Raw genomic sequence first — 27,378 nt, 5'->3', positions numbered from 1 at the left:
TTTTCTTTTTCCTTTATGAGGTAATAAAATAACTTCTTTGGGTAGCATTTATGCTCATAACTATAATACATGTATATTGTCTCAGGCCATGAATGGGTGCACAATAGCAGTCTCTTTCCCTGTGTATCAGATGCTGTCATTTACATTTTCCAATGGGAAGTTGCACAATTTCCTTAAGGTCATATTGAGTGTCTTTAGCCAAGCGTGAATTGGAAACTACTGTCCTATAAGGTTTAATTTTCACCCTTCTTTTAAGGCTGTCCAATCTCTCAAGAACATATAATGAAACCTCAATTTGTTAGTTTACTTCAAAGTGTATAAACCTTTAATAGTTTTTTTTTTTTTTTTTTTTTTTTCTCCAAATTGGGGCATATGAAGTAAAATGTTATGTTGTTACTTTTTTTTTTTTAAAAAAAAAAAAAAAAAGAAAAGACTATTCATGTTGTGTGATGTAAAGAGCAAAACTGATTATCTTCATGTGTATTGAAATTATGCAATGGCTCATGCTTAGGTGGTTGCTTGGATATGATTGCATTTTGATCAGTTCCCTTATATTCCTTGTTTGAATTTGAAAGAGAAATTACTGATGGGATCCAGCATCTTTCTATCTTCTGCCTGTCTGTAGGAGTGTTCAGCACCCTGCTTTAGTGAACAGAAGAGGAATCAGATGAATGAGACACTTCAATATCTGTAAAACGAGCTGTTTTTAGTTTGCCTGACAACCCAAAAGTTCATTCTCTAGGTTTCTTCCTGTGTGACCTTGCCGATTCAGCCTGCCTTCTAAGTATGAAATCTGCTTCCTGGTATGGGCTATCTCACATGCACTGTCTACACAATATCTATGAAATCCCTTGTTTACAGACCATTTTTGACTAAACGTGCATCTATCTTTGTTTTGATTGCAATATGCCTATTTGCATTCAAAGATTTTAATCACTTCAGTGTTAGATTCCAAATAGCTGACCTCTGCCAGCTATTTTAAATGAACAGCAGGTAGTCATTCCAATTACATAAAGATTTAGTCTAAACTATGAGTAAATCTTAGAGGCATAAAACTTTTCCAATTTTTAGAAAATATATATGACCATCAGTCCACACATCTGTCATTTCTGCAAGGACATTATTATTTATTCATGCATTGCAATGCTGTCAAGACATACAAGTCAGGTTTAGACTCTGTTACCTGCTGTATTCTTCAAGGATAAAACACAATCCTTGTCCAAGATGCTGGACAGTCTGTGTGCCAAAGGGTGAGGGAGCAAGCAGTAACAAACAGCTAAAGTATCATATCCAAGCACTGAGCACATGCCTGTAGAAAAGCCCATGGAAAGAAAGATTCCCAGTGAGGCAGAATGCTGGCTTGGATATAGTAGCAAAGAAACTTCATCCTGGATAACATCTGCAGCATTCAGATTACAGAATCACAGAATGGCTGAGGTTGGAAGGGACCTCTGGAGGTCTCCTCGTCCAAGTCCCTGCTCAGGTAGGGCCACCAAGAGCAGGTTCCTCAAATGAGCAGGGTGTGAAATAGTGGAGGTAAGTACAAAATGAGAATGCATCTAAATGGAGCACCAGTGCAGCTGCCACCACCTCACATCTTATGGGGGGGCCAGTTTCATACCAACTAGGTTTGAAGAAGGGCTAGAGCTGCTTAGCTCGCTCACTCCCCTGCTCAGCCTTGCTGAGAAAGGATTTCATCATAGACCTATGCCTACAACGTATTGCTTCTTAGCAGAAAAATGTCAGAGAACCCTGAGCTTGGTGAATGAATTCTGAAGAAAGGCCACAAATATATAGGGAGATTAATTAAATATATATATATATCTATATATAGAGAGAGACAGATGCAGAACTGCATGTGATTAAGTGAATATTATGTAATAAGTGAGCATGCAAGTGATGCCACAAAAGAGCTGTCCTCCTACAGTATCCCAGTGAAGCTTCTCTAGTAAAGATTTCCATCTGTGGTGTCATACTGGTTTGCCTTGGAAATATGCTACCACTTTGGATAATCCCAACCTGCTTTTCCCCTGCTGTTGTATTAGGATGTGGAGGTAACTGATATGTAATGCATTCCACTTTGCAGCAAGTTAGCAGCTGAAACAGGTAATGATTTGAACAAGTTCAATGCTGTTGCATTATGCATCAGAGAAACTACATTAAGTGTCAAAGCTGTAAGGATAGGCTGCCTGATCGTCCAGCTAGCAGTCAAGTCATGTTTTATTGCTTGTTAATCATCATATACTAGAAGAGCAAGTTTTTATGCAGATCTGTTGCCTCAGGAGGTGCCTAGTAAAATTAAAACAAACTCAGAAATAGCTTGCTTCATTACTTACTTCTGTGTTTAGGTGATCTTTTGCATATATGCTGCCAGCTACACCTAAACTGATCTTGTAACTTCTCTTCCCCCCTCTTTTGTAAGTACTACATCTGAATTTCATTGTACAGGGATCATTTCACATCACTATATACTAGGTTATTTATTGCTGTTTATATTTGACATAAATATTCTCACGTATGTTGTTTGGATCAGTTGTATTTTTCTATTGCACTTTTATAAATTTATGCCTATTTTATTCACTGTATTATTTTTTTCATGGTAGTTTGCTTCTGGGGCATTGGAATTTCTATTTGGGATTGTCTGGAGTCCAATGACAAATGACTTTTTCCTCATACCTGTTTCAGTGATCAGACTGACTTCTTTCCTGTATGTGTCTGCTGCCACCATCCTTTCTCATTCACTCAAATATTAATTATTGCTTTAATTTTATTTATATATATATATAAACTCATATTTTAAAACACTCCTTAAGAAGTCATAATACTTTGGGCACATGTAATGCAATTATGTAATACATTTCTCAGGTCTCAGTGTGTGTATCTTTCTATGCATATATATATATATACACACAATATTTAATGAATGGCATCTTGTAATTCATCTTTTATCACCAACTTAAAATAAATAAATCTCCTAATTCAGTCAACAGCATCCTTTCAAGCAAAGTCTTGAGAGATGTGATGGGAGTAATACAATACGAAATTCTCTGATAGAACAGTCTTTGTGTTAAAACATTGTGTGCCTCAGCCTTTGTAGCTTATTTCAGCTATTGTACTTATGCTGGGAAGAAGGTTCTCCAGGGAACAGAAGCTAAGAAGGGTTTTTGCATGGATATATACAGACTTGTCTATGTCCCGATTTGATTCTGGGAGATGATGTACTTTGTCAGAAACTCTCTTGCCATGTGATTGATGAAAGTAAGAGCTAGCAAGGGACTAGTAATGGTTTCTAAGTGGCTTACATGAGTAATCAAACCAAGCAAGATAGCACCATACTAACAATAACTGTAGCCGTTAATGTGTTTGTGTTGTACACTGCAGCATCAATCCAAAAACCATTACAGAAACAACACAAGTGAGTTAGTTGGGTACTGTTAGCTTAGGGAACTCTAGTGTTTCTTGACTTTTTTCGAATCCAATGGAATCATGTAAGAGACTGGCACTGCTTTTGCCTACCAGATGAAAAATAGTGCTGTATGGCTTAATTTAGAAGTGAGGAATCTTGTGGAAGTCCTTAAGTGGGTATGTCTGGAAAGTTTTAAATTTTTGTCATTCTGTATAGACCATGAAGAACAGAAGCAGGACTTTTTGCTTGCATTTTAATTAAAAGTCATCTTGTGTTCTTCTCCATGCTGCATGGATTTGCATAATTTTCATTGATATGGAAAAATAATTGTGCTTCCTTTCTTTCTTTCTCCAGATCTTTAACACATTGATAGCAGTTTTAGAAATAAAGAGGCTGGTATAATGTACAGTAAAGTTCAGATTTGCTTTCATAGGAAAAATGTTTCAATGATTTTTTTTCACATTTCCTATAGTTATAAGGACAAAGAATTAAGTACACAGTAACTTTGTTACGCTAACAAAAAATGCATTTAAAATTTTGAAAATTCAGTTACGCTTTTATGCACTGTATGTGTATTATGTTTGTACTTTCCCTTTTCCTTCATATATGATGTTCATGTCTGTCAGAGGTGAAGATTCGGTCAATGGGGTGAGGTTATGCTGTGTAAGAGCAAATGTATAGCTAACATAACACATTACAGCATTGAAGATCAGCTCAGAAGTCCAAAACAATTTATAGTCACTCTTAAAATGTTTTGTGAAATAGCTGATATGATTAAATGATTTGCCTTAAGTAAAAGAACAAAATGGATGTTTGATGCAGTGCAAACAAAATACTGTGACTTCACTAATCTACTGAGAAGATCAGATGTTTTTGGCAGTCGTTTGTCCTGTCCTCCTTTTAGAAATAAAGATTTATTCATCATATTACAGGAAAAATGAAATGGAGAAAAAATACCTGGTTAATTACTGTTTTTTCTGTTTTGCTGAGGCTCTATGTGCTGTTGCAATGGTTCCAACACAAATGGTTGCATTTGGAAAATGTCAACGTCACTTTTATAGACACGCCACAGAAATGTTTCAATTTTCATGTATAAATTAAACTGTTTTTTTAGATAAATCTTTTGCCATCTTAAATTCTGTAGGTGCCCCAGAACAGTTTTAATACATAGAACAGGAGATTATTTATTTATTTATCTAGTTAGTTATTTTTTTTCCAAAACCAAAATGGCCCAAAATAAAGACAAGGAGAGTATCTGAGGACTATGCAATGAACCATCCTCCCCAAAATCTGTATTCATGGCCATTCTCAGACACCATGTGCTAAAGTGCACCCTCATTTCATCTGAGGAAAGTACAATATGTACCTGGAAAGCCATTATTGCTGTGTACTGATTTTCATCCATGGTGCTCTGGTAGTCCTCTGGTAGAAAGGGCTCCAGATTCCCTTCCTTCATGAACCCTGTTTGTCCTATCTGCTGTCCTGCTGTGCTTTGGTTTTTTTTATTTTTCCCCCCCTGGGCACATGGCTTTTGCATTTGTCCTGTAGGGAATCTGTTAGACTGGAGCTTTCTGTTTAGGTCTCAAATTAGGAGTAGTGAGCCATTGAATATAAATATGCATTGTAAGATAAAATTTATTAGCAGTGTTTCTGAAAGTTGTCTTATTCACAGACAGTGACTGAATCACTGTTCAACAGTCTCATTAAATTGAATTTCTTGTTATTGGGAAAATCCTATTCAGCAAATTGCTGATGCTTGCTATTTCAGTAACTTGCAGTCTTTAGAGAAGACAGCTGGGTTAATACATTATTGAATATTTTTAGAATCCTTTAATGCTGAGTTCACAGGATTCTCTAAGTAAAGTAGACTTAAAAGCTGCAAAGTTTTTATACGGGGTTTTGCTTTGAAGTTTCTAAGGGGCTGCTGCAGAGCCAGTAAAACTTAGAACGTGTTCTGAAAGGCAATAAATAACAGTAAAACAATGATTTTTGTTTGGTGAGGAGTTCTTAATAATGGGAAGGCAGAAGAGGTCACTGGTTACAGCAGGTGCAAACATATACTATGCTCTGTGGTTTCTTAGGTCTTGGCAGAGATTAAGCTTTCATGGAGAATTTCCCTCTGTAAAACCAGTTATTACAATGGCTTACCTCTTTAACACTGGGAGAAAACAACAACAACAACACAAATGTGGTTTCTCAGTGGAAATACACTTTCTTTGAATTAAGATATGTGACAGAGCTTTTGTCTATGTTAAGCTAAATATTCATGACGTTAGGAGCCTGGTTTTGGTTTTGGAAATTTCTACCAGAGTTAGTCCATGCGATTTTGATTGAATGATGTGTTTTTAAAGGTAATACAAAATGGGTTTTGGATTTATTTTAAGTATTATTTTATTGTTAATATTAATATTTATGTTTTATGTATGTTATTTTTCTATATTACATTTTAAACTATATTATTGCAAGGTCTTTCTCTCTGTCTTTCATGGTTAAATGTTATATCCTTCAGTTCTGATATCATGGCTTGTACTTTGCTTTCTTCAAAATTGTGTCAGAGTTGATGATTCCTTCAGATATTGTCACTGAAAAATATAACCTTTTTCAACTGCTCACCCTAGGCCAATAACAAGAAGAGCAAGAGAATCACTAAAAAGTGCCTATTTATTTAGAAATGTCTTAAATACTTAAATATTGCATTGTTTTAGCTGAAGCAGAAAGTACTTCAGAATAAATAAAAAGAAGTGGCAGTCAAACTCCATGTTTACATAGCGTAGACGACCTCTGCTTGGTACTCAGCTCATTTATCTTTCAAGTTATAGAAAGCCTTTCTTCTATACCATGAGGTCAGCTTCCCTCAGAAAAGAACATTGAAAATGGAAAACAATTGAGAAAGATTTTGAGCTGTTTATGCTCTCTAAAAGAAAACACACTTATTTTGCAGTGTGAGAGAAGAAATGTATTGACAATTACCACTTGGCCTCATTCAAGAGAGATAAAATACAGGCAATAATTAAGAGTTAGTTAGCAGTGCACCATCTTGATCTCAGTGGAGACTGCCTGGATATGGGCCATAAATCCATACTGCAAATTGGAAATAGCTTCAAGATGCTTCATTTCAGATAAATGAGATGGTGGCCCTCAGCTGCTAGGAAGCTGCTAAGGCAGTATTTATTAGGTCAGAGTATAGGACACCAATCTATTTCATTCCCTCTGGCTATGCAGGTGTTCATTATTGTTGATAACTTTTTTTTTTTTTTTAGGGCTTCAGTAGTTTAATAGTGTGCATTGTTTCCCTCTCGCAGGCATTTGGACAGTCCTTCTCAATTCACCGTAAAGTGGCTGAAGATGGGGAAACACGTGAAGAGACCCTCCTCCAGGAGTCTGCATCAAAAGAAGCTTATTACCTGGGGAAGATTTTGGAGATGCAGAATGAGCTGAAGCAGAGCAGGGCCGTGGTCACCAACGTTCAGGCAGAGAATGAGAGACTCACTGCTGTTGTCCAGGACTTAAAAGAGGTAAATGGGTGCGTGCAGAGAGCAAAGGAGTAATTTTTCATGGATGACATGACACTGAATCATGAAAATGCTACAGCATGTGAAAACACTCATCAGTCTTTGATTATCCCAGAGACCTGCCAGTATGAGGCGATGTGGTTTAGAAAAGGAAGGGAAAAATACTTTTTAAAAACAACAAAAAAACTACAAATATATTAAAACCTGCTTTAGGAAGCTATATTTTTTCAAAGTACTCTTAGGATTTTGTATTGCATTTTATAGCACCTACATGAAGGTGTGTTTTACTGAAATGCTTTTTATTTTTTGAAAATTTCCAATATTTACACAACTCTTTTTCCCACCACCCGCATCGTTACTCAGGTAGTTTGGGATTTGCTGGTGTGATTAGATAAAGCTTTCAACAGCTTTCTTGTACTGTACAGTAAAAATGAAAATGCATGCTCATGTTCAGAAAATAGGCAACATTAAGGAAGCCAAATGTCATCGTTTTCCACATGGGAAACAGTGGTTATTGGTTAATTTCAAAAGAGAAATTATTAATATTTAATAATTTGTATTTTTTAAAATTACGTTTTCTGTAGCTGAGTGGAATGGCATCCTCTTAACCTACAGTAACCCCTAGGACTGAGTCTTTTACTCTTGGTTTAAAGATTATCAACCACCAAAGGAACAAATATTCTTATTTAATGGTTGCGTTGAACTCTAGCCTGTAGTACAAGTTGGGTTTCAGTAAGAGGTAAATATGTTATTTATTTCCAGTACTAAACTGAAATGTTTGATTATAATTCTGGTCACAGTGGTTAACAAAAAAAAAAAAAAATCAAGTTTATATCTATGTATCCTAAAATCATATGCTAAAAGCTTCTCCTACTGTCTGCTACACAGTACTGTACTGACACACCTATTGAATCATTTGGTTACCCAAATGCTTGCAGGAGAGCAGGATGCTTGTGACCTGGATTCAATCAGACAAACAAACAAGTCAGAGGATACACATTCATCTTTGTACTCAATTCCTTCCTCAGGGGTCTCCTTGGGATTCCTTCAAATGCAAAACTCCCTTCCATTTTCTGTCATGATTATTGACCTGTAAGTTATTCAGAAGGCAGTTTCAGTACCTGTCCTCCCTAGAATATTGATTGTCCTCATCTCTTTTGAGGTAATAACAACTCCTAGTGTGAGCCCAGCTGCAGTTATTTCCTGTTCAGATGCTAAACAGAACAAGCCCTAATAGTTAATTACAGTGTGAGGAAGGAATTTACTTGAATAAAAATCAGGCTCATAAACCATTTATTTATAAGATGATAGTGGACCACAAAGATGAAGTCCAATGCTGAACTTATTTCATGGAAATACAATCAATGTATTTCAACATAAATGGGATTAGTGCCTTCACTTACCAGGCTTATAACAGACACTACTACAATTAATTGCTTGAATATAAGAGATAGATGGTGATTGACACCTACCCTAGGCTGTTAGCTACCTTGTCACACTGAATTACATTGATATTTCACCTTGTGCTCAAAGAGATCTCATCCTTGTTCCTAGCTCAGTATACCTTGGTCCAATCATATAAATCCTAAGGCAAGTAACATCCAAGTGGCTTCAGAAATGAGTTGTCTTTCTGCTGTGTGTATGAAATGGTGTCTCTTTGGTTTTGAGTACTGCTAATAGGAAAAGGCAGACTTAGCTTAATCCAAATCTGGATAAGACTAAGATAAGAAAAAAAAAAAAGTATTTTTAATGAAACATCTGGTACATTTTAGTGTAAAAGCAGTCATTAGAAGAGCTGCCATTGATTGATAACTACAATAAGAAAATCATTTATCTCTTTAACCAGTATATTTGACAATCTAGTTAGAGAAAAAAAAAAAGGAAGAAAGGATGGTCTTTATGTGAGCAGCTCTGCTAAGCAATATAAAGATGGATTCTGGACTTAAGTTACTTGGTTGTGTCCCGTTTCCTCCACCCCTATCCACCAATGTTACACAATTTAGAAGTGTTCTTGTAAATTTAAAGCGTCTTGCAAACTAAAAGCAAAAATAATCATTCCTTTTACCTTTAGACTTAAATATAAACAAACAACAACAACAAAAATCTGTGTGTTTCTCATATAGGTAGAAATAACATTTATGAATAAGTAACATAAACTTATGGTATTTTAGCTGTGTACTGGGTCCCTTATGATACCGAAGACTGATTCCTTGGTCTTCAAAAAATCAGCCTCCTGTTACCAGTCCCACATCCCTAAATAACACAGTCAGTGCTCTTCCATTCCCTGGCAATTCTCTTCTGGATAAGTTCAGCTTTCTGAATCTGCATGGAAATCCATAGTCATGTGAAAGCATGTGAGCATTTTCTGAACTGTCAGAATACACTCGTATGAATGCTGATGACTTTTAAAAATCTTGGGAATTCTGTAGACCCAGAGTTTAAAAAATCATGCCTTTTTGCAAGAGCATGCCATGTAGTCACAGCTGATGCCTGCAGGGTGGCTTGACCTGGATCTTTCTTGCTGTATCAGGCTCAGGTCTCTGGAAATAACACATTTCAGTCTAGGAAAGCAAACCATTTTCAATCCTCATCACTAGAAAAAACACTTGGTTTGGAAGAAATTGTTTCACCCTGATGGTGAAGGATGAACCAAGAATTTCTGTACCTAGATGTCTTTCTAGATCTGTGTTAAAATGATCAAAAGAGTAAAACACCAGTATTATTGTTTATTATGCAATAAAAATTCCTGCGGTTTTGGGTAGAAGTATTATCATCCTCTAACTAAGTCAAGTAATGGAAACTAGGTAGATTTTTTTCTCCCACCAAGATCTCAGACATGGGACACAATGTTATTTGGTGATTGTTAAAACTTCTGTAATTTGAACCAGAAAAATATACTGATGGTAAAACTGATGCCAGATAAATCATTTTTAGAAGTCAGAGACTAGATTTAATGTATTTTATGAGTCACAGATTTTGTCTAGATGGCCTCTCTGTGTTAGATAAATCAGTATGGTTATTAGCTCATTTGCTGTGTATGAACTGCCTGCCTTTAATGAATGTTAAGTGAAAAACAAAACAAAACAAAAAAACAACAAAACAAAACACAAACTTTTAAAAATATGCTTTAAAAACACAGTCTTTCATCATTTTCTAGTTTTCCAGTGATTGCTTTTTCTAATCTAAAAACACTGTTTATTTGCAGTCAGGAGACGAGGGACTGGTTCTTCCATCTGTGCCGCTAAAAAATCTTTCCTTGTGGTAACTGTAAGCAGACTTTATTTGATGGATAACAAAGATGAAATCACTGCCCTGAGAAGCTGATAACCTACTGACAGAGGTGGTTACACAAGTACAGATGATCCAGCTCAGAAGCTGAAGCAGAAAGTTCTTGTGATGAGATCGTGCTCCTCCTTTATAAGGAGGCTGAATGCCTTGGAGCTGGGTGTCTGCCCCAAAACCAGTGGCGACTGCAGGGGAAACCTCATGAGGTGAAGAAAGGAAATGGTAGAAAATGGATATGAAAGATGCTACAGTTTCAGTTTTGTAGGTGTTATGAGACTAGGATTAGGAGCTGTGCAATGTGGGTGGATGAATGCTTTTGTGCCTGAAGAAGCTGCTTATTGGCAGGTATTGGTAAGCTCTTCCCAGCACTCATGCATATATAGAATAGGAATAGTGAATAAGAGGAAGAATAGCATACAAATGTGGGGAAGCAAAAGTTAAACTCCATAGTCTGTGCTACTGAATAGCACTGCAGCTTGTAGAAAGAAATCTGCACCTGGTTGGTTACCTGCAGTCCAGGAGGTAACAGACGAGCAGGGAGGTTTATGGGATGGCAATGTTAATGAGCCATGGCAACAACATACATCTGAGAGTCTGGAGGGCAAAACCAGGGAGGAGAGCAGTGGAATGTGGATAGGGAATAAAAACAAATTGGTGAGGGAATATGTACTGAAAGTAGGTGGAAAAAAGTCCGAGATGAAATTGCATAGCCCCCCATACCATTGAAATCAATAGCTAAATTTATATTCGCTTTAGTGGTACTAAGATCTTGTACTTCATGCTAATCAGGGAGTGATGGCTTGGACTCCTCCTGAGGGGAACCTGTGCATGATGCGAAGTGTGAGCACTTGTGCTGGGTGCTAGTTTCACTGCTAGGTAAGTTTCACTCCTAGCTATAGCCATTTTAGAAATGCATCTTTGTGAAAAATACGTGAGTAATGCAAAAAAAAAAAGTATTTTATACTAAATACACCTTCAAAAATCCTTTTTGACTAGTTTCTTTTTAGAAATGATACTTACTCATTTTGAAGAGTCAGAAGAATTAAGATTTTCTCTCATTTTTGACAATTCAAAATAAAACCTAAAAACTTCAACTGTGAGCACATATCTAATAAATCTCCACACCAATCTCACTTTTTTTTGTTGTTCTTGGGTTAGACTAAAATGGGATTTGGGTACATAGTGCTTCCTGTTTAATGTAGGAAGTAGGTCCAAACCAGATCCTTGGCAGACTCATTCAATTGCCATCTATTCCTTGGGGCTTCAGTCAATAGGAGCCTAAGTTTTCAGCTGTAAAATCTTCTGCCCATCCAGTGGTCTGTTTGAGGCATGTTCAGGAGTACCTCTGGCTTGGACTCAAGTTTGCTACTACACTGTTGATGGATATTGAGAACTGGCTGAAGGTGCCACTGGGAATCCCCTAGGGAGATGTTTCCCCATCCCTGGGTATTTTTAGAGTCAACCTGGTCGGAGGGAGACATGGGTGCTCTTTGATGTCCTACTCTGTTTCCATGATTGCAGTAAGGTCTGAAACTCAAATATGTTCTCTTCTTGAGGGAATATGAATCCACTTCTCTCTCAGAAGAAAGTGCCCCAGCAGTCAGTTGACAGGCAATTTTGGGGTGAGATTTCTCTTTATTCCTTCAGATGAAGCTGTTCCACTTTGTTGGGGGATACTTTGTGGGTCAGGCAGAGTGAGAGTGAGCAAGCTTATAATGAATGACTCTGTAGCCTAAAGGCTACAGCCACTCAGCTGGGAATAGGTAACTAGTTCTTGTCTCTCTTTCAATTAATGTTTAATAAGAAATACTTAAATATTAATTGGAGCAGAGACCAGAACCCCAATGTTTCCTCTGTGAGGTGACTGCCCTCAACAAAGGTTCACTGTCTCCATCCCTCAGAGAGTGTGGTCTTCAGCCCAGATTTCCAATCTCCATAGCAGTTTAACTACTGTAGGAAGCTGGAAAAGGTGAGCAAGTTCAGGAGAGGATTCACTGCTATGAACCATGCACTGTGGGAAGCACTTTTTAGCAGCATGGCCGTAGTGATATAATGATATTTTCCCTCCAGTGTTATTAGCTTGTTTCCCCTCTTAGTTGCCTAGCTTTCTTCATGCACTGTATAGGAAACCTGTGTGTGTGATGTAACCATTATTCTACCATCAAGGTGGTTTAAGTTACTGCAGTGATGACAGCTGCAATGCGTGCAACCTCCTTCCATGAGCTCACCTTTCTCCCTCATGGTGTTATTCTGTCCCTCCATGCAGCCATCCAGCTGATGAACAGGAGTTTCTTTTCGCATTTGCACTGATCAGATAAAGCCTTCATCATAAATGTATTTATCTTATTACATTATGCAGGTACTTGTAGCAATGGTTTCGTTTATAGAGAAGAAGAAAGGAAACAATACTGGAGTACTCAGAGTTGGTATTGCTAGTGGTGTCTTCATCTTAACGTACCTCCATGCAGACGCTGCTTTTTGAAAAGGAGCTGCAGGAGTGTGATGCTGGAGCAGTCTATAGAGATTGCTATAGAGGTCAGAGCAGCCAAGGAGTGGTAGAAAGATAAAAGCTGTCTCTCTTGTCAGGAGATCTCTCTCATCATAATTTAGTGTAGTATTAGCATAGTTCCTCTAACTGACTATATTTACATTCATTTGTTTTGGAAGTATTTTTTGATTGAACCGGCTCTAAATTAGTCTTAGAATATATATCTGCTACTTTGCCTAAGGGGAAGTGTTTTTCCCTCACCTCTTTTTAGAAAAACATGCTGAAGGGAGATTTTCTAGCTTGCTGGTGCCTAGCCACACTCAGAATATTTTCTGCCTCCTTTGCTGACAGTGCTAATGCTTTAGCAAGCTTTTCAGTTTCTCAAGACAAAGGAGAAAAAAACAAACACACACATTTCCTTCGGCTTACAGAAAGTGTGATCAGATCAACTGTAATGCTACTTACCATAAAATAGCCTAATGTTCTGTAACAAGGAAAACCTTACTAGATATTGCTGACCTTAAAATCAAACTCCAATATACCCTTGTGTCTTTCTTACCTGAGCATCCTCAAAAACATGCTAACAGTTTCTTTAAGCAGCCAGATTTTAATGCTTTTCCTGTGAAGATGCTTGCCTGTGCCCTGGATGGACTGGAGACCTGTTCTTCTGTGGTGTTTGCAGACAAAGCTTTTGGTAACTAATTTTGGCCTACTTAGTGCAGCAGTTTTGTGAGGGTGTTATTTTGTAGGGCTGGATACTGACGCATTACTTTCTTATCGCTCTCCCTGTTCACAGAACTTTATTGAACGTCTTTCTGGAAAGAAACAAAATGGCTTTATGTCTTGGAGAGAGAAAAATAAATGAAGCTGTGACTTGTAATCCTACCCAACCTCTCCTTGTGCTGTGAGAGGGATAAATACACTAGTATCTGATATTGTCTATCTGTCAAAGAAGGAGCTCTAAGTATAGACAACATGACCTGTCCAGGTCTGATAAGCTCCTGGCTGCTCCTGAGCCTTTCCCTTATTAACAGATAAAGGTTTAATTATGAATCTGTCATTCAATTTCATCTCCTTTTTATATACCACCAAACATTATCTTGAGGTTCTTGTTTCATACATTGGCCGATGAACCAGTAACTCCAGCAAGTGAAACCAAAGGTGGCCATGTAAGATTCAGTTTTATATTTCTTGATCTGTGGTTTATAATCCTGTAGTTGCTCATAAATTTGGTTGTGTTTCCAAGCACATACTCTTCCTATTCATATTGCACTTGTTGCTTATGAAGATTACCCATGCAGGTTAAGTATGTTTTGTTGTGATGTTATTTTCTCAGGGTAATCCTCAGCTCTTCGGTCTGCTGCTCTCGCATCCAAATATACCTGCAGTCTACCAAATGCAGATTTGGCTGGTTGTGTTTCCTGTTAATGAGCCTGGAATAATGACTTAGGATGCAAACTTGTGATCTGACACATGCATGACACTGTTTTCTTTGGCAGTGCTCAGGCGTTTAGCCCTACTGTGAATAAAAGAGCCAAACAATGGACAGTAGGGAGGTCAAAAAAAGGCCAGGCAGGATAATAGGGCATAACCGAGGGTCTGTTGCATAAATACAGAGTACCTTATTATAAACGCTCAAATGCCCAGCTTCTTTCAGAAAGGGTCCTTTACAGGGCCTCAAATAGAAAATGAAAGAGGGTGTACTTTCAGCTGTACTCTGTAATCTCTAGGCACAGATTAATCAAATCAGGACCTGGCAATAAACCATTCTTACATAAAGTCTGGTGAAATAATGAACTCTTATTTGTGCTGATGTAACATCTCAAAGCCTTTTGTGTACACCCATGCACAAGGTGTTCTGTGAGAACACACTGAGAACAGCTGTGGAGGCCAGAGGTAACGAGTTTAAAAAGGAGTGAGAGAAACATCGTGGAGAATGGGACCATCACTGCTTATTACACCTGAAGGTTCAGACCTGGTGCCCGGCTTAGACAGTTCCTCAGTGGAGTGATGCTGGGAGGGGATGCCAGGAAAAGCATCATCGTACATGTATAGTGTCTCCAGTTCTCGTGTCTTACGTACATGTAAGCAGCCACTTCCAGAAGTAGGATATTGGACTAGCAACGCTCTGATCTGAGAAAATGTTAGATTTGAGCATCCTCTACCTTTGGTTTTGTTTTTAATGCATAACTTTGCTGACTTGTTTTTGTTTCTGGATGTTTCTCATAAGAACTGCTTGTGCTGACTCACTCTTTTCACTATTAATTTTCTAGTTAAGAATAACTTGGGCATTCATCTATTCAAGTGGCATGGAGTAAGAGGTTTTGGCAGCACTCAGATTAGCTGTGTTGCCAATTTTTAAAGAATTCTTGCAACGTGATCTGGACTCCTCAGGAGCAATAGCCCAAGAGCAGTGATTACTTTTACCCTTGTGACTTCATTCATTTGTCTAGGATTAAGTGCGAAGTACTCTACTTGCCAGACTTTCTGAAGCTCTAGTCCAAAGGCTTAAGTTCTGTTTGAGATAAACCTAGCAGCAGAAGAAATGTTTGCTGAAAGTCCTCACCCCCCTGAGTGAATGGGCAAGTGGAGCATAAGTCTCAGCAGCGTGTGCCGCTGATAAAGGATATTAAGCATAGGATGAAAATAAGTTGTTGTCCCTATTCCAATTAATTCCCATTGACTGCCAGTGAAAATATCCTGAGCAGTTTCAAATTAAAAAAAAAAAAAAGAGTTAAATCTTCTCTGAGAGACTGACACTATTCTTACCAGTTCTTCAGTGCTAAAATGTGCCTGGCAATTGTTGAATGTTTTATGCCTTAAGGACTCCTTTGGGTTATACAAACAGTAAACTTGATGTATTCCCAGCCATCAGTGCACAAATGGTGCAGTCGTATTTCTCTTCTTCTGGGAGTCCCCATGCACATTGTAGCTCTACCTAGTTTAACCTTCTGCTGTTGATTTTCTTTTTTGTATCTATCGCTGGCTGTTTTCCTAACCTGCTTTCTCCTTAACTTCTCACATTGCTCATGATTTCAGTGGTGTGGAAATGGTGGCACTGTAGAGACATTGATTCAGAGATGAGAACCACCAAACAAACGTGAAACAGCTAACAGTCTCCTTTGGAGCTGTGATTAGTACTTGGACCTTGAGAGAAACTCACACATGCTGATCACACATGGATGGTAATTATCAGCCAAGGTACTTTGCTTCCACATCTGCTCTTATGTGTTCAATGAACACATTTATTTTCGGTGCTTTTTTTCCTTGTCCTTTAATCAATACTGATTTACTTGTAAGGATTTCTCCTGGGATTTACTAGGTAATTTTGAGAAATGAGATTTAACTTTTCCTAGGGAAATATTTTAGAAACCAGGGCAGAGAGCATTCCTGATGACCTGACCCCAGGACTGGACAATTTGTTATGCAGAATGAGGCTGAGCACAACACACCTAAATATATATCTTCGGATAATTAACAACCTACGTCTTCGGAAAAGAAAGTCTGCCCTGTGTGGCAATGTGATGCCATGCTTAAATATGGCCCTTTGTGGAGCAGGTTCTCATACTCAGTTCCCTCTTCTGCCTCAAACCCCCAAACTCATTACCAGCTTGGCACTGGTATGAAATTGTTAATAAGTTCTTGGCTCTCACCATGTGTGTTAATTGTGTTTTCTGCAACAAACTCTGTTCTCAAGGGGAAAAAAATAAAAGAGGAATATAACAGGAGGGTGAACAGCAAGAAATTCAAATATGCCCCCTTTTCTCCCTTTGCCCTTATTATAGTATATTAGACAAGCCAGTTATTTTTAGTCATTCTCAACAGTTAGTGCCAGTCAGCGTCCAGGAGGAGGGCAGCGAGTCAGGCAGAGGTCAGACAGTGTTATCACCCTTTCATTGTGATGGTCAAATCCACTTTTAAGCTTCAGGATTGAGAGAAATGCACTTTTGCTGGCAAATGTTTTAGATGTGTACGTGCAGATGCTCATACATAATCGGAGTTTGTCTGCTTCTGTGACATCATTGTTTCAAAACCACACCAAATAGGTAGAACTAGATATGAATGCAATTTTTGCCTTCACTGCTCTTTCATTCTGTAGAATGAATTCTGTAGACTTTCCTCTCCTTTTGAAGCATGGTACATTGGCTCCTTCGGCCAAATGTGTCTTGAAGGCATCATAATAAATGTGTGATTTTCACTTCAGTGCCACGGTCAGGATGTCTGTTCTGATATTGGCTGTGAACTTTATGTGAAAGATTGCTGTGACATTATAGTGTCAGCTTCAGAGTGGAATGAGTTAAAAATGGGACACAGCTTGTACATCTTGTCAGTCTTAAATACCTCTTCATGAAAATGGGACTCAAATACAATACAGTTTGCTAATGCAATACTTTGTGAATAGTGATACAGGGTAGTTTACAGTTGTTGCTCATATTCTCTCCTGTCTCATTTTACCAAGGGAAGTGGCAACACAACAGCAGTGATAAGTACAGTTTTTGTGCTTAGTATCTGTACTCGATTAAAATGACAAGGGCAGAATTCTGGCCAATGTGGAGGAACCAAAGTGTTTTCATGTGCAGTGAATATCTGCAGTTCTCAAAAGAGGCATTCACATGTAAGAAGACAGATAAGAAAAGCAGGGTAGAAGTGGAATATCTAAACAATAGGTGTAGATAGGGGTTGATTGTCAAATAATTGCAAATATACTATAGAGAGATTCAATATTTTGATATATATCAAGTCAACAGCAAGGTTTCACAAACCCATTCTGGCTTTGCTCCAAAAATCTGACAGAAAATGGATGGCTTTTGTTTCTTATCCAAGACTTTGAACACAGACCTGCAGACCCTTTGCAAGATGTTAGAAAAGAAGTTTCAGTTCACAAAGACATCTAAGCGTGTTTTGAAGCAGAAACATGAAAAATATATAGGGAAGCATAGGGATAGGAATATTGATGGTACTTTGAGATGTGTTCGTAGGCATCTTGTAGAACTGGTGCTCACTGTTTTGGCAGCATTTATAACAAGCACTTTATTGTGGAGTAAGCAGTAAAAGAAATGTACACTTAATACAATTAGTGTATTTTTGACACGTTTTATTGTAGATCTCTGACATATCAGAATATTTTATTTTGGAGACTAGAAGGTACAGATGATTTTTTAATACAGCTTGGTTTGCCTATGCTCTATAGATGTCAGTAGCGATTTGAAGTTTATCCTCTGACAGCTTTTATCTGTTACGTTTTTACGTAGTTTTGGCTTCATCTTTGCAAACACTTTCAAAAATCCAATTATGAACTTTCCATGACCACTTTCCTTGCACTCTAAAGTTACAAATGGGTCTTCCTCTCAGCCTGATTACATAATTTCTTTTCACCAAATTTGTTACAAGATGGAATTACACAGCAGAGCTATAATTCTGTTTTAAAATAAATCACTCTATAGGCTATAAACGAAATTGAATCCAAAGTTGCTGATAGAGTTTAGAAATACTATTATATGGTTAGTCCACTGGAAATTGTATTAATGTCCTCAAGGGAAAGAAGTAATGATAGTGCAAGTTATGAAGTTTAAAATGTAAAAACAGAAACAAAAAGCCACACCTATGTGTGTCTGGAAGCTTACGATAAGAAATGGGAAAATCTGATGATGTTTCTGTTTAAGAAATCATCCTTCTTTTACTATGTTATCAATAGCAATAAACTTTTATTGTATCAACAGCTGTGATACAGGTCAGCTACACCACCTGCCTCCCACTGAATTCAGGCTGTGAATTTCATGGGTGAGCTAAGAACAAGTTTGCAGGAATTCAAATGCTACTATTACCTAGTTTCACATTGCAGCAATCAGAAAGACAAAATAAACCAACTATCAGCTCAGATTCAGCTGTATTTTGAATGTGGATTAATTAGTCTTTCATATCCATTTACTTTTGAGAACCATATTTCATTTCAAGACCAAATAAATGCATTACAGAAACTGAAACTTTTAAGTTCCCCTACCGTAATCTTACATTTTTGTTCTCAGCTGAATTTAGAAATAATCAGAGATGATGATTCTTTGCTACAGCCTCTGTAACTTTGTGCCTTGAGGCAGGAAGAGCCATGATCATCTATTTAAAGGCAGAATAGTTAGCAAAACTTGTTCTTTGACCTAAACTGGAAAACTTCTTGCTTCCAAAGGTAGCATATTAATTGGAGATTTTTCTTCAGCCCTGTTGTTGTTTCATTAAAATTATGGCAGTAACTTAGAGTGAACTGTAGAGGTGATATTTCATTCAATCAGGAACCAAATACAAAGACTGGATTATCATGGTGCTTTTCCTATAATATTGGACTGACCTTTTCCCAGGGGGGCTATAAGGAAGCTCAGACCAGTAAGAACACAATAGGTTGGTTTATTCTTCATTACATGTTAGTACTTAAGGAAATTTAGCCATGACTCTTTCTTTCCTGTCCAGCACCGCAGCAAAACTCTAGTATGAGCTATACCATCTTACAACTTCTGAAATATTAAAGCTTGTCATATTAATGAAACTTAAAACCGCATTCAGTTTTTATTACGCATATTTAAGCATTTTTGTCTAATAGTTATTTATGCTGTACTTGACAGGAAAACTCCCAATTTAGTTTACCTTGAAGTAGTGGAGGCAGCTCCAAGCATTGTCTCTGTTGAGGTCTTGAAGGTCAAATTCTTTTTAAAGCTTATGCTGCAGCTGAAAAACAGGTCAGATCCTATAATGGTGTCGTTCAATGGTGTGGTAAAATGGGTTGTGAAAACAACAGTAGAGTAAAATAAACACATGTCACTTCCTCCACTGAAGCCCATAACTCAGGAGCTGTTGGGGTTGCAGTGCAGAACCGTGTGCTTTCTCCTTTCCTGGCTTTCTGCTTTACATCTCCTGCCTGTAATCTGTTAGGAACTTTCATTATTTCAGCATGATCGAGGTTAACTTCTAAACATGATTTATTGCTACCACCTCTTACAGATGGGGCCTGTGTTTTCAGCTAAGCTGTTGCCTAGTTAGATACTTTTTTTTTTTTGTTGTTCCTGCAATTTTCACTTTATCATGTTGGGCTTTATTGCACCGAGCTGATAGCCTATTATGGTTCAGCCAAGGGTGGGGAAAAATAATTTGCTCTGAGAAAGAAAATTATACGAAGTAGACATTTTACCTTTGATTGTTTACGAAACAATTTTCATGTTCTTCAGAACACAAATTGATTTTTTTTTTTTTTTTAATTAGTGTTTTCCTAGAGTTTTCATTTGTTTTCTTTCAGAAGATGACAAAAAGTACTGAAGCATTAGTTTGGCCCTTCAGCAAAATGTGAACTCTCCTTCCTACCTTTTTTCTGTGCTACAGCTTCTCCTGGTACACATGGTACCCTGCTCTCACAGCTGGCCAGCAGGTCCATGCAGTACCAGTATCTTGCATCTTCCCACACCTCGAAGTGGAAAGTGTCACTGGAAAATGTAGGTCCAGTGTGCCTTCTGGGAGCAGACAAGCAGGACAGCAGTTGAGTTATGAGGGACCCTGTGTGTGTGCCAGAACAACCAAAGCACTGATGGCACATCTGTCCTGGTTCAGATAATGAACGTTTCAGGGGTGTATGCAAGCCTTCCACAGATGGGTTGTCTCTTTATTGATGGGTTTTCAGGCTTTTCACTGTTTGCCAGTGTCACTGCTGTGTAATGTAAGTAGGGTTGGTGTTTGTGTTTTTAAGAAGAGCAAGTAATGAAAAAATATCCAGATCTGATGCCACCAAGTTTTTTGTTTCAGCCAGGAAATGGCAGTTGCAAATCTCACCTGCTGTTATTTCTCAGTAAAGGGAGAACTGTATGCGTATCTTCTCTTGCATACTCAAACACCTTTTCCCATGCAACACATCCCAGAAGTACTATATTCCTTTCTTACCTGTGCATTATTGACTTTCAGTATATTCTGTTGCCTTTTATATTTTTAAAACCTTTTGCCTTGCTCCGACCAGATGCCCACATTTCAACTGTCCTCAGTGCAAAAATAGACTGAAAGCAAACTCATGATGTATTGAATCTTTGACTAAATTAAGGAATCCCTTGCAGGGATTCAGGGGAGTGTAGTGTGTAAACGCTCCAGCACTGTAGGAAAGTCATGATCTGTCAGCTCTGTGCACTTGCCTTAATTCAAGGACATTAAAACTCATAGTTGCTGTGAAAAATTAATGCAAGATTTGCATGGGAACAAAGTTCTATAACACACAGAAAATCTCCAACCTTCTTCTACTGTGAGAGTTACCCTCAGAGGCTGTTTTTCTGTAAGGTACAGACAGCTGGCTGCAAGCAGTAATTTTTGTGGTGCTAGATCAGACTTTAGAAGCTCTGTTTGAGTCTGTGACCTAATGTGGCTCTCTTCAGTTGCTTATGTGATAGAGGAGTTTCTGAGCCCTTAAATGCTGTTCCCTTCCCCTGCCATCCCCCACCCCCCTTTTTCTCAGGAACTGGTCTCATGTCATTATCAAGATTCATCAAAGATTTGTTTGCATACATGTACATATGTTTATAGACCTTGGCTGCATTTAATCCTTAATGCAATAATGTTGACCTCAGCTGAACTATATTTAGTGTATATTTGCCTCATTATACACAAATTGCTACCAAAATTTACTAAATGTTACTTTTTAACCATTTGCATACTGCCACACTAAGTTGAAGAAAAAACGAGGGAGCCCTAAACCTAGAACATACACTGCTCTGTTCCATTCAGTAAAATTAAGCTGATTTTCTTGGCCTTAGTGTGTGATGCTGCACTTAACTTGTGAGCTTTAGCTGTTAATGAAAACAGTGATAAAAGCAATTATTTTTCTGAAAAAGCTCTGCTGTGCTATGTAGGCAATGAAGTACTCCAGTAACTCCTATAATTAAGGCTTTTTTCCTTTGCCTTGGAACATATGAAAAGATCAAAGTGTCATCCCCCTTTCTCCCTCCCCTCAGTGGACATTTCATACCACAGAATAAATTTAAGTGCCCAAAACCTAGCATGGGTAAAGGATTTACTCTAAACAAATGTCATACAAATTTTGACTGGGCACTCTAAACAAGTCTTCTTTATGGACAAGATAAATGTATATTTCTAGCCTTTTCCTCCTTGAAGTTCAAGATAATCTTATCCAAGGAATAAAACTAGCTACAAAGAAACTAAATAACCTGAAGTAGCCAGCAGCAAACTATGTATAGTTGAGTTAGAGAATGTTTATTCTTGATCTATCAAATAAATAGTCCTTAGAAAGGAAGCTCCACAAATTGGCAGAGATGGGGTATACTGTATGTGATTCCTTCCAGAACTGGTAATAATGTAATGCCGATGTCTGGATAGTATTACTTCCATTCCAGGGAACAAAACTGAAAGTTTCTGCCTCAACCACAGAACATTGTATTTCACAGGTGAGTCATTTTCTCACATTATGGAAATGATCAAGATCATCTGTATAAGTGAGGACTAGTGATTTCTGCTGCTGCCTCAGTGGTGCTACCATCTGCTCAGCTCCCTGCATACTCGGCGAGCTGATTTAACAAGTCTGTTCTTATAGCAATATTAATCCTATTCATATGGGAGATAAAATACTATGTAAATAAATTCTGTCTGCAGTAAGAATTTCCTTTTTGAAAAACAGGTTTTGTTTTATGAATTTCCTAACTCCTTATATATGTTTCGTTTTACCTGATAATCAGATGTTTGCACTGTGTTCTAAATATGCTCTAAATTCTTAAGATATATAATTTATACAAATTTACTGTAATCAGATGAGTTTTTTTTTTTTTTTTTCTAATTGAGAAGTTAAGGAGCAAAGGCTAAGGTTCTTATATTCCATAACTGAATGTCCCCTTGCATTTGAAGGCTCTTTTTACACTTGGTGATCTGTGTTGCATCCTAAAGCTCAGAAATTCCTGGGATTCTTGTATCCCCAATACTAACTGAAATGTGTTGATTTCTCTACTCAAGATTCAAATACTGTGATCTGTTTCCCAATGCTCTTGATTGGTTTTTAACTGTGTTAGTATGAATCTGTCTGGTTCTTCTTGATATCCTGTAAGAGAAGATACAAAATGTCATGTAGCACCTCTTTCACATCTGTTTTGTGCTCACACACACAAAACACTAGCAATGTTCTGCATTTTCCCTGATGGAGTATTTAAAGAATTTATCTTGCTTTCTGTTTTTTTTTTTTTTTTTTTTTTTTTTTCTTTTTTCCCCCTAAATTATGGGATCTTACAACTGGCTTTCTCTTTAAAAGATAGCTGTTCAATTTTCAAGAAATTCCTTCTGCATCAACTCCTTTCTCCCATTTCCCAGTTACTCTTGAAGCTGTGTGCTATTGCTAAATCCAAGTTTCTAATTGAGATTCCAAGCAGCAAAAATTGCATCATTGCCTTTTGTTCTTCCATGAAAGCCCATATTAATGGAGTCTGCCTTATATAAAGCAGTCCTCTTTCACCTTTGAGAACAAAGAAGAGTTCCTGTCTGAAACAAGTACTGTGACATTTCAGTGTATTGAAAGAGCTGTACTGAGCCAGGAGATGCTTTATCCAGATCCTTGACCATTCTTATCAGTGCAGTGCACAATCAGCACCAGTGATGGTGTGACGAAGTACCTGGTACGGTCAGGAGCTGCATCTTTGAAACATTTCCCAGGGCTAAGAGAGAAGAGGAGGCCTTGGTATTGCTCAGAGCCTGTTAGAGTGCTGGTGCTTGACCTTGAGGTCACTGCAAGAACATAGTTGAGCCACAGACCAGTGTATACTTTGTGGTCTGCTACCGTCTTACTCAAACCTTCCAGTTCCAGACTTGTGCAAAATGTGGGCTCTGATTCAAAGCTCACCAAACTAGCAGTATTTTTAAATTTCCCATCTGAATTCTTCCACTGGTTACCCTGGATTTGGATCAGACTCAGGATTTCTGTAGAAGAGAAAGGGACTGATGCCAGGGCGTGTGGCATGCAATCTCTCTTACCATAGTCTGTTAGACCTAAGTGAAATATGCGTGTGTGATTCTGTAGTTGGAAGAAAATTAGATTCAGGTGTGATTAGTCAAGCTCTGACAAATCTTGACTACTACTCTTAATTTTGAGCTAACACTTAGGGTTTTGTCAAACATAAATAAAAGATATTTTTCCCAGGTATTTGTGGATAAGTATAAAAATCCATATGGTGACACATTACAGTATTAGCACCTGATGAGGCTGAGCTCAATTAAGCATCATTCAGGGACAGTATTACTTTCTCTGTTGTATAGTTTTAACATGTTAAATTAAAATGTAAGCAAATGCATGGTCAGACATGAATTTTCATCTTCGGTGATCATCTTCATTTGTTATCTGAATCGTGAGATAAAAAATTGTGTCCACAGTGTCCCTCAGCCTCTCTTTCTCATAAGCTGAAAGCCAAGAATACCCAAGATGTTTTACTGACGCTTGTGTTTTCTTTTTTAAAGTGAAATTTTATTTTTCTTAATTAAGTTTCCCTCATGAATGTGAGAAAATAGTTTTAAAATGAAAGGAGAATTTGGGAGAAAATTTTGATTAAAAAAAAAAAAAGAAAAAGGAAAACAGTGGTTGTAAAAAGGTATCCTCAATTTCATAAATCCTTGGGGAAAAGCAGCATTGAGAGAGATTGGCCTGTCCCTCTGTTCACAAGTCCGCACCATGGGATAGACTGCTGCTGATTTCCATTACTAGTTTTTGTTAGTAGGGTATAATACCTTTCCTGTCTTATAGCAAATAACAGCTTGAAACACTTGTCATCACTGGGGTACTAATGCACTTTATTGAAGAAGTACGGCAAATAAGCAGTATGCAAGATTATTTTTTTTGCCACTTTAACTTTAGCTCTTATACATGGTATATGCATGTCTTTCGTTAACCCCTGCTTGGCTAAAATGACATATTTGAGAGAAATTAGTCAATTAGTCTTTGCTGTATGTTAAGCACACTCATAGCTCTAGTTAAAGAAAAGTGGACTAAGGGGAGAGGATTGGAGGAGCAGTAAAAAGATATGTGTTGGCAGTCTTCCATCCACAGATGGTAATGGAGAGAAAAAATCCCCTGGGAACCCTGAATTTTCAGTGTTATTAGGCAGGGCAGGATGTTTGTATTGGTGAGTTTAGAACAAGTAAGGGCAGGAGAAGCTTACGGTATGGTGTTTACATTTGAGACAAATGACTGGAAACGATTTGCAGGGCTTTGTCTGGGTCACCAAAAACACTCCACCAAGGGAATGAGCAGGAAGAAAAACTACAGTGTTTGGAACAGCGTTTAGTTTTATTTGAAATCCATTTCTTTTGCTAAAAAACTAGCTAAGTACATAGTTTGCTTAGTAAAGCAGCTCCTAAATAAAATCTCAGTTTAGTTAGTGTCAAACAGCAGCACAAAGGAACAGTGCTACAGCAGTTGCAGTCCCTTAATGAGACTGAAAAAAAGGTTTAGGCTTCATGTCGCTTCTATTTATGAAAGCAAGCGAAGTAATTCATATTAGGAGTTGTGATCCAATGTGCTAGGCTAATACCAAAGAATACATCTGAATTGTGCCTAGGTACTCCTAAAACTTAGCTAATGTGATTTCTGAGGGGCTCAGGAGTGTGGGCAAAATATTTAGGATTCAGTGGCTGATGTTGTCTTCATCCCTTTGTTGCTATATGAGAGCTGTCTCCAGTGGTTTCCCATTTAGTGGTAATAGCTGGAAAGATCCACAGGGAAATAAAGTTGCTACTTTCTTAGGACCCAAGCAAGAAATGGATTTTTAACTTGAGTCTTTGACCTGCATCTAGGTTGAAGACCACACTTTATTAAAACCCAGTACCTTCCATGCTGTTAATGTCTACGATTACTAAGTGGGGATGTTCTTTGCCTAAAGCAACTCACCTCTCTTCCCTGTGCTTGCTACAGTTATGCCACTCCTGCAGCAGATGCCAAACTACTGCAAAGGGATGCTAGCCATTCTCTAGATCACCAAAATGGGCACCATTTACATTTCATAGACAGTGTTTGTATATTGTGGCAGTTCAGCCACTCGCCCATAAGGAGCCTCCATCAGTAGAGGCAGGATCAGGACGAAGAACTGACAGATGGAGCTGTAAGGTTAACTTTTCTTTTCATGGCTGCATTCTTTCACAACCGGTGCTTACACTCTATACAAGCTGAAGCAAAATCACCTGTGCCGCAGAAACTTCCATGTGATCAAAGGTGAAAGGTAGAGACTATTAACCAAACATGCAGCTCCTGACAGGGGAAATGTGTTGCCAAAAGTTGTTATACCAGAATCCCCCAGTTTGGGGGATTTTTCCCATTCTGCGGATGTATTTGATGGCATCCTACATTGTACTGCACAAAGAGCATGGTGCAAGTGTACAGATATGATGCATATTGCATGTACCATGTGTGTATTTGTATGTAGGCGCACAATAACCAGGAAGATGCAGTCAATTCTCTGGTCAAGATGCTGGGTGAATTAAAGCTCAGTGTGATAATTAAGAACACAAGGACCAGTGAGCAGCTGAGGCTTTTGTCTTTAGAGACACCGGTAGCTGTATTTCAAAGAAAAAACTAAGAACAGTCTGCAGCTGTGGGGCTATATGACAGGGAATATATTGATCAGTTTACAAAGGGAGGTTCATAAATCTCATCTTATTCCTGTTGCTTGTCTGAATTTTGACCTAGTTCAAGTGTGGTGCTGATTTTCCCCCATGAGGACGGCTGTCGTTTCACTAGATTGATTATTCTGCTGCATTTTTGCAGCACATACCTGAATTCAGATATGCTGTATTGAGGCATAGAAAGTACAACAGAACCGACAAGCCTGCATTTAAATAGCTCAAACTGTTTTTAGATTTAATTGGAGTGCTTAAGAAAATAGGGAAATTGTAGAACACAAAAATGAGCTTGGAGCCTTCCTCCAATATTTGTTATATTTTGTAATAAAAATAAGGGGAAAAAAAATAAACACCCACAAATGAAGCAAGAGCTATCAATCAGCTCTGCCCTGCTGGGATATTAGAAAACGTGAGGGAGCAATTAAGACTTTGGACTGCAATCCTTTGCTGCCACAGAGGTTTCTTGGCAGCAGCTGGAGGTTCATAGCCCAGCACTCCTGTGTTGCAGGGGGGCACCTGGGAGGTGCTGAGTGGGGTGGCCAGGCTGGCACCCCTGTTTTATCTGGCAGACACCAGCAGGCTTGCAAGCTTAGAGCTTGAAAACACTGATGTTGGGGTAGGTAGGCAAGAAAAAAAAAAAAAAAAAAAAGTAAAATAGCTTTCCTGTCTCCTTGTCATATCAGTGTGTTTTTTTTCTGGTTTTCCATAAATCTGAAAAAAGAGTAGGTCTTCATTTGTCAAAGTCCTTGAGCACAACTTAAGCAAGGATGGAGAAGCTGCTTAGCTGTCTTGCTGAACTGTGGATTTTACAGTCTGAGAGCTGCCAAGTCCCTTTGTCTGTGTGTGCCCTAAGAATCATGGTGGTCACTTCGTATTTGTCGTAAGACGCTGTCCTCTTCATGCTACAAGGTCCTCAGGGGCAATCAGCAGCGATTTAGTGAATGCTATCTTTAGGTAAATAAAGGGCCATTTTAAGTTTCTGTGGGCATTCCCAGTTCTGTTCTTTTAACCATGTCTTATTAATAATTTAATAATCCTTCTCAGTGGAAGGCTTCTGTTGTCAGCCC

General features: G+C 38.1%; 1 protein-coding gene across 13 annotated transcripts in view; it reads left to right on the top strand.

Annotated features, from left to right (window-relative positions):
* BICD1 (BICD cargo adaptor 1) overlaps window positions 1-27,378 on the top strand; it is a 174,539-nt gene that overhangs the window by 83,702 nt on the left and 63,459 nt on the right. For all 13 annotated transcript variants that reach the window (XM_027471438.3, XM_072039356.1, XM_072039376.1 and 10 more), the window contains one exon: window positions 6,709-6,921. In XM_027471438.3, the coding sequence (XP_027327239.1) occupies window positions 6,709-6,921 (213 nt within the window). The remainder of the gene's footprint in view (window positions 1-6,708; window positions 6,922-27,378) is intronic.

This window comes from Anas platyrhynchos, chromosome 1, assembly GCF_047663525.1.
Source record: "Anas platyrhynchos isolate ZD024472 breed Pekin duck chromosome 1, IASCAAS_PekinDuck_T2T, whole genome shotgun sequence".
In the NCBI taxonomy this organism is placed as follows: Eukaryota; Metazoa; Chordata; class Aves; order Anseriformes; family Anatidae; genus Anas; species Anas platyrhynchos.
This window is presented reverse-complemented; position numbering and strand designations above follow the sequence as displayed.